Source organism: Nyctereutes procyonoides, unplaced genomic scaffold, assembly GCF_905146905.1.
Source record: "Nyctereutes procyonoides isolate TBG_1078 unplaced genomic scaffold, NYPRO_anot_genome, whole genome shotgun sequence".
Classification (NCBI taxonomy): Eukaryota; Metazoa; Chordata; class Mammalia; order Carnivora; family Canidae; genus Nyctereutes; species Nyctereutes procyonoides.
The window spans coordinates 648,293-660,356 of record NW_026575135.1 but is presented as its reverse complement, the minus strand read 5'-3'; the positions used below and the strand labels follow the sequence as shown (position 1 = coordinate 660,356).

General features: G+C 57.4%; 1 protein-coding gene across 6 annotated transcripts in view; it reads right to left on the bottom strand.

The window, feature by feature from the left end:
• The window catches only part of CDK5RAP2 (CDK5 regulatory subunit associated protein 2), a 166,774-nt gene that overhangs the window by 150,504 nt on the left and 4,206 nt on the right, over positions 1-12,064 (bottom strand). For 5 of the 6 annotated variants that reach the window (XM_055301770.1, XM_055301772.1, XM_055301771.1 and 2 more), the window contains exon 1: positions 7,496-7,595. The exons of the other annotated variant lie outside the window; for it this stretch is intronic. In XM_055301770.1, the coding sequence (XP_055157745.1) occupies positions 7,496-7,551 (56 nt within the window). In that variant the 5' untranslated portion in view covers positions 7,552-7,595. Of the gene's footprint in view, positions 1-7,495; positions 7,596-12,064 lie in introns of those variants that run through there. 6 annotated transcript variants of the gene reach the window in all.

Here is a 12,064-nt window from a genome sequence, read left to right as displayed (position 1 = left end):
CCATCTAGCCCCCCAAGAGGCAACCTGTTGTCAGCAAGACAGCTGTCCTCCAGGCTTCCTTCTATTTACAGATACAGGGACACAGGGTTTGTTGTTTGTTTGTTTGTTTGTTTGTTTATTCTTGGGAGGCCCAGAGAGAGAGGCAGAGACACAGGCAGAGGGAGAAGCAGGCTCCCTGCGGGGGGCCCGATGCGGGACTCGATCCCGGGTCTCCAGGATCACGCCCTGGGCTGAAGGCAGATGCTCAACCGCTGAGCCACCCGGGCGTCCCTGGGGACAGAGTTTTATTTTGTGGCTTAAAAACAAAACAAATGCAATCAAACTGTACACACTATTCTGGGGCATCCTCTCTTCACTTACCGTGTCCTGCAGGTGTTTCCACGACAGTACGAACACATCTCCGTCGTGTCTGTAACTCCCACAAGCATTCCACAGCAACGTTTCTCAAACTTTACTGACCACAACCCACAGAAGGAAATTTACTGCCCTTAATTCTTGAACTGCTTTCTATTCTGTGCTATTCTGGTTTTTTTGAATTCTCATTGCAACCTACTGAATTGAATTTCATGAGCTGCCAATGGTCACAGTCTGAAATTCACTCTTGAAAGGACGTGCACTGACCTGGTCCCCTGACGGTAAATCAATTTGTTTCCAAGTTGCTCCTTTCACAGACAAGGCTTTATGACTGTCCTCATACAGGTCTCCAGGTGCACATGCACCGGACTTTCTCTACCATAACAAGAAGTAGAACTGCTGGGTCAAAACACGTTCACATACTTTTAAGGGGCAAAGGATGTGAAAATGCAGTGGGCCCCGGAACAACACGAGGGCAACGGCACGGGTCCACCTATACACACACGTTTCTCAATAAATACCGGACAGTGGCGTCAATGTATTTTCTCCTCCTTGTGATTTCCTTAATAGCATTTTCTTTTCTCTAGCTTACTTTTACAGTGAGAATATAGTACGTACATATGACACATGAAATATGTGTTAACTGACTGTTTCTGAGTAAGACTTTCAGTTAACAGTAGGCTAGTAGTCAAGTTGTGGGGGAATCAAAAGTTACACGTGGATTTTCCACTGAGCGGGACACCGCACCACCAGCCCTGTGTTGTTCAAGGGCCAACTGTACCCAAATGGCTATAAAAACACAAGTAAAAATGTTCAACATCATTAGTCGTTAGGGAAATAGAAACCAACATCACATGAGATACCAGGCCATGATGGCACAACTCCGTAAATATACTAAAAGATCATTCAATAGTATATTTTAAATGTACTTCACGGCATACAAATGGTTTCAATAAAGCTGTTTTTAAAACACACATATGGACATATTTTTAACGCCAAATTGTTTTCGAGAAGGACTGTGCCAGTTGACACTGTGTGTGCACCTTTTCCGAGCGGTCACAAAGCAGCACTGCACTCCTAAATATGGAGCCTGTATTTACACAGTACGTATCTTTTTAGAGACTGAACAAAACTGACTCATTCAACAATACTGTGGATCCTCTACTATATGCCAGACACGGTTCCAGGTCTAAAGACACGGTGGGGAACAAGCCAGCCATCCTCGCTGCCCTCCTAAGCTTATCCTGGAGACCGGGAACACGTCCCTCAAACCTCAAGTCTAGGGGTACCCAGATCCAAGCTCAGCCTTGAATCAAGCCTTCAAACATTCACCAAAATTTCATTCCACCGTCCTCTTTCTCGACCCTTTACAAAAGTCCATGAGAACATTCTTTGCCTGACAAAGTATGGCCATGTACAAACTCACAGGACATTTCCTTCTGGCCTGCCCCGCACCACAGCAAGCTCTTAATAGCCAAGCACTAGAGAAACCCATAGACGGGGCGCCCGGGGGGCTGCGGGGGAGCGGCGGCCTTCGGCCCAGGGCATGACCCCAGGGTCCCTGACTGTGTCCCTCATCGGGCTCCCTGCAGGGAGCCTGCTTCTCCCTCTGCCTGTGTCTCTGCCTCTCTCTCTCTCATGAATAAATAAATAAAATCTTAAAAAAAAAATTATTAGAGAAACCCACAGACAACAACCTGGGCCCAGGGTTAGGAAGCTCAGTTAGGGAGACGTAGAACCTCGGGCATGAAAACAAAAGGACAAACCCAGGGTTGTGGGCACCAAGGACTTCGTCGCGGAATCAGGCACAGAACACATATAACCTTGCTCCATCCAGTCACCTGATAGGTAGATATTATCACGGAAAATAAACTGAGGCTCAGAAGGGTTGGGTGTGTTACTAAAGCAACTCAGCCAGTAAGTGGCTGAAGCAGGATCCAGACCCAGTGATCCTGAGTACAAAGCCCAGGTTCTTCCAAAAGCACCAGGCAGGGGATCCCTGGGTGGCGCAGCGGTTTGGCGCCTGCCTTTGGCCCAGGGCGCGATCCTGGAGACCCGGGATCGAATCCCACGTCGGGCTCCCGGTGCATGGAGCCTGCTTCTCCCTCTGCCTGTGTCTCTGCCTCTCTCCTCTCTCTCTCTCTCTCTCTCTCTCATAAATAAATAAAAATTTAAAAAAAAAAAAAAAAGCACCAGGCAGGACTTGATAAAGGGCCTTAGCTTGGGCGAGGCTCTGGGGCCTGGCATCTGAGCCTGACCTCAGGGCTGGAGCTCTTTGGGGCACCCACAGGCCATCAGGTTTGCAGAGAATGACGCATATCGACCTGATTCAACAAACTGGACTTCCATTTAGTCTCTAAAACTGGGGCTTGGAAATTACCAAGCAGAAGGGTGCTCACGCTAAGATAAAAAGAGGATTTTATTCCAGGGATTTTTCTCTTCCACTGTGACCATCTAATGGGGAACCTGTCTCTTTCAAGACATTTGGGCCACTCTTTAAGGGCCAGTTCCCATGCCAGCAGCTCCCTAAAATCCTCCCAGAGTCCCCTCAGAAGTGGTATAGGGAACTAGCTAGAAGGCAGGACACGGACTGAGAGCCAAGCTTTGCAGTCAGTGAGCCTGGATTCAGATCCGGGCTCAATCGTGTACTTTTTCTGTGGGATCCCAGACTGCTCCCTTCACCTCTGTGAGCTTCAGAGTGCTCACCTGCAAAAAGGGGATAATACCATCACCTCCCATTTATATGCCTGGTGCCAGGTTAGGAACTGGAGTTACAAAGATGAACAATATGCAGCCAGCCCTGCTCTCAAACAGGTCAGAGTCTAATTAGGAAGTCAGACACGTTAGAGTTGTACCTGCACGACCCCCTGCAGGAGCCACCAGCCACAGGGACCTGCTGAGCACCTGAACTGTGGTTAATCCAAATCAAGAAGTGTTTGTAAGTTTAAAATGCATACCGAATCTCAAAGACTTTGTAAGATAAAAAAGAATGTGAAATATTTCATTAATAATTTTTTATTGTTTGCTCTTTATAATGATAATATACGGAAATACCAGGTGAAATCAAATATATTATTAAAATCTATTTCATCTGTTTCTCTTTCACTTTTTCATTGTGGCTACTAGAAAAGTTTCAATTACTTATGTGGCTCACACTGTATTTCTATTAAACAACATTAGTCAATAAAACTCAGTGAGGTGGGGGCGCCTGGGTGACTCGGTTGGTGAAACGTCTGCCTTCAGCTCAGGTCAGGATCCCAGGGTCCTGGGACCCAGCCCCACACTGGGCACCCGGCCGGCTCAGCAGGGAGTCTGCTTCTCCCTCTCTCCCTCTCCCCTCACCGTCCTTGTGTGTGCATTTCTCGTGTGCCCTCACACTCTCTTTTTCCCTCAAATAAATAAAAATCTAAAAACAAAAACCTAAGCGACATAAATAAGGGCTAAAATAGGGTCAGTGATGGGTGGGGGTGGCTGGAAGAGCAGAGAGGGTCTGGGTGGGGATAGGAGCATGTCAGCAAAGGCTTCCTGGCATCGAAATCTAAGTGAGACCTGGAAAATAAGAGGCATTAATAAGGCAAAGGGAAGGGAGGGCTAGCCCGGCAGCAGGAAGAGCGAGTGCACAGGTCCGACAGTAAGAAAGAACAAGGTGGGACGCCTGGGGGGCTCTGCAGTGGAGCACCTGCCTTCGGCCCAGGGCGTGACCCCGGGGTCCCGGGATCAAGTCCCCGCATCAGGGTCCCCGCAGGGAGCCTGCTTCTCCCCTGGCCTGTGTCTCTGCCTCTCTCTGTGTCTCTGAGGAATAAATAAAATCGAGAAGAGAGGAGAGGAGAGGAGAGGAGAGGAGAGGAGAGGAGAGGAGAGGAGAGGAGAGGAGAGGAGAGGAGAGGAGAGGAGAGGAGAGGAGAGGAGAGGAGAGGAGAGGAGAGGAGAGGAGAGGAGAGGAGAGGAGAGGAGAGGAGAGGAGAGGAGAGGAGAGGAGAGGAGAGGAGAGGAGAGGAGAGGAGAGGAGAGGAGAGGAGAGGAGAGGAGAGGAGAGGAGAGGAGAGGAGAGGAGAGAAGAGAAAAAAGAAGAGAAAAGAAAGGCAAAGAACAGAATAGAACGAGGCAGGCCGCTCAGGACAAAGGCCTTGGCAGCCAGGCAGAGGGAAGTGTTCGGGGAGGAGAAGGGCAGGCACAGAGGACACAGGAGGTCAGGAGGTCACCGGGCTGGGCCGGCTTATGAACGACCTTGGAAGCTCTATTAAGGCACCTCATTCTGAGGGTGACGGGAGCCAGGGAGGGTCTGAAGCAGGTAAGAGACCAGCCACAGGAGTGTCCCAGCGAAGGAGGGAGCTGCCTGGAGAGCTGCTACCGTGCGTCAGTCCCTGGTCAAAACCCCTTCAGATTCACACACTTTTCAGATGGCAAAAACTGAGGCTCGCGGAGGGAGTGACTTGCCCAAGATCACTGGGCTGTTAAACCGAGAAGTGGGACCGAAACCCACCTAGGTCTGGGTCCCGAAGCCCAAGGGCTTGGTCACCTGGCACTGAGGTAGTTGAGAGCCGAGAGTATGAACGGGCTTTATCTTAATGGCGACGAGACGCACTAAACACACACGGCAGAATGACCATCGGACTCATACTTTTAAAAAGGTTTCAAGCTGTAGTATAAAGGGCTATCCCAGGTGTCAGGACAACCCAAGTCCTCCCCGGCAAGCTGGCACAGTGGTAGTGCGATGGCAGGGACCTGACGGACCCGCACAGGATACATAACACGTCCTCAATAAACGGAGTAACCACTAGTCCAGGTTGGCCCAAGACAGGCCAGTTCATGCTTGCTGTCCAGACATGAACACTGATTGCCCCACTTCGCTTTTTTTTTTTTAAGAATTTATTTACTGGGATCCCTGGGTGGCGCAGCGGTTTAGCGCCTGCCTTTGGCCCGGGGCGCGATCCTGGAGATCCGGGATCTAATCCCACATCGGGCTCCCGGTGCATGGAGCCTGCTTCTCCCTCTGCCTATGTCTCTGCCTCTCTCTCTCTCTCTATCATAAATAAAAAAATAAAAAATAAATAAAATAAAATAAAAAATAAAGCATTTATTTACTTATTCATGAGAGACAGAGACAGAGAGGGAGAGGGGGGAGAGGAAGAGACAGAGACACAGGCAGAGAGAGAAGCAGGTTCCCTGCACGGAGCCTAACGTGGGACTGGATCCTGGGACTCCAGGATCACACCCTGGGCTGAAGGCAGACGCTCAACTGCTGAGCCACCCGGGGATCCCCCATTTCTCTCTTAAAAGTGTCCCAGGTTGCACAATAAACGACATGGTCACCCTCTCAATGAGGGTCTGTTGACTAAAAGCAGCAGCTTATCCCCAGCAGAGCTGGATAAACACTGTGGATTCTCCTCCACGTCCTTCTTCCGTCTTCTTCCACCAAGAGCCCCCTGAAAACCAAACAGCCCAGCCCTGGAGCAGTGTGTGGCTGTCAGGCTTTCCTCCCCAAAGGGAAGATGCCAGGCCGCATGGGCAATGTGGACTCCAACAGCCTCTTGGGACAGATCCACTGGAGACCACTGTCAGCCATTATTCCCCAACCTGCAGTGATGACGATGGTGATGGTGGTGGAGGTGGGGGTGGGGGTGGGCGTGGTGGTGGTAGTGGTGATGCTGGTGCTGGAGGTGGTGGTGCTGGTGTTGGTGGTGGAGGTGGAGGTGAGGATGCTCGTACTAGAGGTGGTGGTGGTGATGCTGGTGCTGGAGGTGGTGATGATGGAGGTGGAGGTGGTGGTGGTAGTGGTGATGCTGGTGCTGGAGGTGGTGGTGCTGGTGGTGGTGGTGGAGGTGGAGGTGAGGATGCTCGTACTAGAGGTGGTGGTGGTGATGCTGGTGCTGGAGGTGGTGATGATGGAGGTGGAGGTGGTGGTGGTAGTGGTGATGCTGGTGCTGGAGGTGGTGGTGCTGGTGATGGAGGTGGAGGTGAGGATGCTGGTACTGGAGGTGGAGGTGGGGATGCTGGTGGTGGTGGTGATGATGGAGGTGGAGGTGGAGGTAGTGGTGATGCTGGTGCTGGAGGTGGTGGTGGAGGTGGAGGTGAGGATGCTGGTACTGGAGGTGGAGGTGGGGATGCTGGTGGTGGTGGTGATGATGGAGGTGGAGGTGGTGCTGGTAGTGGTGCTGGTAGTGGTGATGGTGATGATGCTGGTAGTGGAGGAGGTGGTGGAGGTGGAGGTGGAGGAGGAGGTGGAGGTGGAGGTGGAGGTGGAGGTGGAGGTGAGGATGCTGGTACTAGAGGTGGAGGTGGTGGTGGTGGTGGTAGTGGTGATGCTGGTGCTGGAGGTGGTGGTGCTGGTGTTGGTGGTGGAGGTGAGGATGCTGGTACTAGAGGTGGAGGTGGGGTGTGGTGGTGGAGTGGTGATGCTGGAGGTGGAGGTGGTGGTGCTGGTGTTGGTGGTGGAGGTGAGGATGCTGGTACTGGAGGTGGAGGTGGGGATGGTGGTAGGTGGAGGAGGTGGTGGAGGTGGAGGTGGTGCTGGAGGAGGTGGAGGAGGAGGTGGAGGTGGAGGTGAGGATGCTGGTACTGGAGGTGGAGGTGGGGATGCTGGTAGTGGAGGAGGTGGTGGAGGTGGAGGTGGTGCTGGAGGAGGTGGAGGTGGAGGTGGAGGTGGAGGTGAGGATGCTGGAGGTGGAGGTGGAGGTGGAGGATGGTGGAGTGTGGGGATGGTGGTGGAGGTGGAGGTGGGAGGTGGAGGTGGGAGGTGGAGGTGGAGGTGGTGCTGGAGGAGGTGGAGGTGGAGGTGGAGGTGGAGGTGGAGGTGGAGGTGCTACACTGACAGCCCAGGGTCCCCGAGCCCAGCCCAGCTCCAGTCCCGCCCGTCCTCCCCCGATTCCGTCGCTCCGCGACCCGCCGCCTTTCGCAGACGGGAAACGGGCGGGACCGTTCTGCTAAAGCGTCCGACGGCCGAGGTGGGAGGGTCGGCGGGGCCGGCTCCGCTCGGGGCTCAAGGCCCGCCCCCCCGCCCCCCGGGACCCCCGCCCCCCGCCCCCGGGACCCCCGCCCCCGGCCCCCCCGGAAGCCGCCGACACCCCCAGAAGCAGCCCCGGCCTCGTGGCCCGCTCCCCGCCGCGGGGTCCCGCCCGCCCCTGCGAGGCCCCGGCCGCACCTGCAGCCGCCGAGCGTCCCGGGGACGGTGGCGTCGGCTCCCAACACCGAGTCCATCGCGGGCGCGGGCGCGGGCGCGGCGGCGCCCCCCGGGCCCCCAGGTCCCCGCCCCTCCAGCCCTGCTCCGGGTCGGACGCCCGCGGCGCCGCTGGAATTCAAACCGCAGCCGCCGCCATCTTCCCCGGCGCTTCTTCCTACGGAAACGGGGCGGGGCCACGGAGGCGCGCGCTGAAGCCGCCCGGCGGCGGCCCGAGGCCGGGCAGCGGAGCGCGGGCGGGGGCCATCTCGGTTAAGGGCACGAGCGGCCGCCCTCGGGCCGCAAGGCTAAGGAAAGCGAGGCCGCCGGCCATTTTTCGTCAGGGCACGCGGGCCCGGGGCGCGCGCCATCTTTGTTGCGGGCAGAGGCCGGCCTCGGGCCGTTGGTTCGGGCGGGAGCCGGGAGGCCCGGCTCTCTCCGCCCTTCGCGGCCCCGCAGCCGCGGGCGCTCGCCTGGGATGGGGACCGCTAACCGCGCGGTGCGGGCGGGCACACGGCGTCGGAGCTGAAACGCGGGAGAACAAGGGGCGCCTCACCCAGAAGAACCTTCCTGCCGAATCGCAACTCAAGCGGGAACGTGCGCGCCCGGTTCCAAGTGGATCAGCTCGTCCCGCTGAGCCGGTGCCGCCCGCCCCCCGGCCCCGGGCGCGGACACACCTGCCGCCATCAGCGGGGCCGAGACGGAGGGACCCGCCCGGGGGCGCGGGAAGGAGCCTGTGCACGGGGCGGGCCCGGCGCACCTGCCTCCCAGGCACCTGCCCCCCCACGGGCCTGGCGCACCTGCCCCCGACGGACCTGCCCCCCCGATGGGCCCGACGCACCTGCCCCCGACGGCCCGGCGCACCTACCCCCCCCACGGGCCCGGCGCACCTGCCCCGACGGACCTGCCCCCGATGGGCCCGGCGCACCTGCCCCCGACGCACCTGCCCCCCCACGGGCCCGGCACACCTGCCCCCGACGGACCTGCCCCCCGATGGGCCCGACGCACCTGCCCCCGACGCACCTGCCCCCGACGGGCCCGGCGCACCTGACACCCAGCGGATCCCAGGCGCCTTCCGCACCCCCCCCCCCCCGGGCCCTCGTGCAGCTGAGCACCTGGGCGTGCTTTCCAGAGCCCTCCTCTAACCGTCCCACGGAAAACAAGTCCCGAGCTGTATTCCCGGCGACCCTTGATTTTGTCCTGCCGCACTTCGCCGCACTTGCAGTTGGGTATTTGTGTGTTTTTTGAATAAGTCCTCCCTGTGCGGGAGACTGGAAAGTCCGGCCGGCGGCGGTGGCTTCTGAGTTACTCACCGCGGTGTCCCCAGGCCGGTGTCCCCAGGCCAGGCCCGCCGCCCAGACGGTGTTTTAATGTACACGGTGAATGAATGATTGAAAGAGCCTGGAAAGTGGAGCTGACACCCCTCCTGCAGGTTTTTGTGAGGATGCGAGGATGACCCGGTGGCCCTAGCGGCCGGTCAGTGGCCAGCCGTAGCCCCCCCCACCCCTGCAGGAGCTAGTGAGGTCTGCAAGCCCCAGGGTCCTGCACCTGCCGCTCTTTAGCCAGCTCTTCACCTGCCCCTGACGGGGTGGGCAGGAGCTGGTTGGCACCTCCGCTGCCCCAGCCGGGAAGGGGCGACCTCGGTGCCCTGAGCGGCGCTAAGTTCCACCAATGGGACAAGTGCATCCAAAAGCAGGGACCCGAGGTGTCAAGACACCTGCCACTGACTGATCTTCACGGACCAGGCCTCTGGGCCTGTTTGTCCAGTAGGAAGGTTGGGCCGCCAGAGGCCTCAGGACCTCAGCTCTGGAGGCAGTTTTCTTTTTTTAAAAAAGATTTATTTATTTATGATAGACATAGAGAGAGGCAGAGACACAGGAGGAGGAAGAAGAAGGCTCCATGTACCGGGAGCCCAACGCGGAACTCGATCCCAGGACTCCAGGATTGTGCCTGGGCCAAAGGCAGGCACCAAACCGCCGAGCCCCCCAGGGATCCCCTGGAGGCAGTTTCTTTGAGTTTCTTTGGCAGCTACAGACGCCCGCCCGTTCTGCTCGGAGAGGGGGGCTAGTTGCTAATCGTCACTTCCCATCTGAGCGCCAACTTGCCGTCCAGCACACGGACGCTCGGGGGAAGAAACGAGGACGAGGACTTGCACGTCGTGGGCACCTCTGACACATGACCGTCCCCAGCAGGTCGCACGTACCACCTCCCCGGACCCTTGCGACACTCCTCTGGAGCACGTATGACTGTTACCCATTTTCCTCACAGATGAGAAGACAGAACAAATAACCCCGCGGGTGTCCTTGCTGGGGGGACCGAGCGCAGGCTCCGTGGAACCCGCGGCCGAAGCGCCTCAGGCACCAGCCCGTCCTCCTGCGTGATTCCCTCCGGCCTGGGATTGAGTGAGAGCGAGTCCCCGCGCAGACAGCACTGTCGCAGTGGTGTAGGCCCCAGACTCCTCCGTGGACGCCAGCCTCGGGGCGGCCAGCGTGGGCGGATGACCGCGCGACTGGACGTCGGGGCACCCCGATGCGACCTCTGCAAGTCTCCGCCTCTTCCCATGACTGGGGTCCCCTCGCCCTGCTCCTCCCCGGTTTCCCATGTGCAAGTGGGGCAGACAGTGCTGAGCTCACAGGGCCTGTGAGGAGCGTCCCAGGACGAATACGTCGCCTGTAGGGATGACGGCGCGCCCGGATGCGTGCTAACCCCGCAGTGAACCTGGAAACTCAAAATAGACTCGATCGACAACAGAGAGCCTATTCGGGAAGTTGTTTTCCCATGTTCATGGCCAGGGACAAGCCCTTTGCCCCGTGTCTGTCGCACCAGGGCCTTTTCCTGCCAAGCCTGGAGGTGACGTCAGCACCACCAGCTGTTCGGCTCCGTCTCCTTGACGACAGCCACCAGCCACCAAGCTGGCATTTTTATTCTGTTGGCCGAGGTCCTAGCAAACGGCTGGGGGAAGTCGCTTGCAGCCAGGTGTTTGTCGCCAGGGTCGAACCCTCCGGAAGTGTTGGCAGCTCAGGCACCTCGTCAGGACACAGGAGCGGCCACGGCGAGGGTCCTTCGTAGCAGCAGCGCACACGGGCGTGCACACACACGCACACACGCTGCTGTGCGCCCTTGCCTCCCGCCGCCGCCGCTGGAAGCAGGGAGGGCCCCACTCACGGGGAGGAAGGGCTCAGGAAGCAAGAGGTCCGCCAGAGGCGCTCCTTGTCTCTCCTATTTTTCTTAGCTTTTCCTGTAGAGATCATTCCAGACTTAGAAAAGTCGCAAAACGAGTGCCACGAGTGCCACCTGGAGCCTTCACCCCACCCCGATAGGCTAACGTCTTCCACAACCAGAGCGTAATTGTCAGAAATAGGGCACCTCCCGGCTCCCGAAGCCCCCACCGCGGGGCCACCCGTGAGCGCCGGGACCCCCACCCGAGCTGGGACCCCGTACCGTGTCCTGCAGCCTCTTACTCTCCTCCAGGCTGCCAGGCCCCTTCTGTCTTTGGTTGCGTCACGGTGACACCAGCGGAGGGCTCGAGCCAGTTACTCGATGGAGAGCCCCTGGGCGTGGGGTCACGAGCTGTTCCCTCCTGATTAAACCCAGAGGTCCTGGCTCTGGGTCGGGACCCCGACGGTGACACTTCCCGGGGTGCCGGGAGGCACGTCCTGCTCCTGGGTCTCATTATTTGGTGACTTCAGCCCTGATCCTGGCCGAGGGGGACCTGCCCAGATCCTCCAGCGTAGATTTCTGACTCTTCTTTTTGTCCCCAGTGGAGAGTCTCGTGAGGTGGGACCTGAGTCTGTGCAGCTCCGCCGTCCGTGTCCCCTTCAGGCCGTGTTTCAGCAGAGCCGTGGACGCTTCCTTCCTAAGCAGTGATGACAGTGTATCTGCCAGTTGGTGATGGAGTCTTTTCACCTTGCCTCCCGTAATTTTTTTAAAGGTTTTATTTTCAGGGGGAGCCCCGGGTGGCTCAGCGGTTTGGCGCCTGCCTTTGGCCCAGGGCGTGATCCTGGAGTCCCGGGATAGAGTCCTGCATCGGGCTCCCTGCGTGGAGCCTGCTTCTCCCTCCTCCTGTGTCTCTGCCTCTCTCTCTCTCTCTCTCTCTCTCTCTCTCATAAATAAATAAATAAATAAATAAATAAATAAATAAATAAATAAATAAATAAATCTTTAAAATGAATGAATGAATGAATGAATGAATAAGTAAGTAAGTAAGTAATCTCCCCACCCAGTGTGGGGCTGGAATTCACAGCCCGAGATCAAGGGTCACCCACTCTGCACCCCGAGCCAGCCTGGCCCCTCCAGCTCTTCTCAGGGGGGACTCTGCTGTGACACAGAGCTTGCACCTCTGGCCCACAGAGTTCTTTCTTGAAAGCCATATGGACCGGGGCGTGCTGGCTTTACTTGATGGGTCATGATCCATTACTATCATTTCTTTTGGGTTTTTTTAAGATTTTATTTATTCATGAGAGACACAGAGAGACAGGCAGAGACACAGGCAGAGGGAGAAGCAGGCTCCGCGCAGGGAGGCCGACGCAGGACTCGATCCTGGGACCCCGGGCC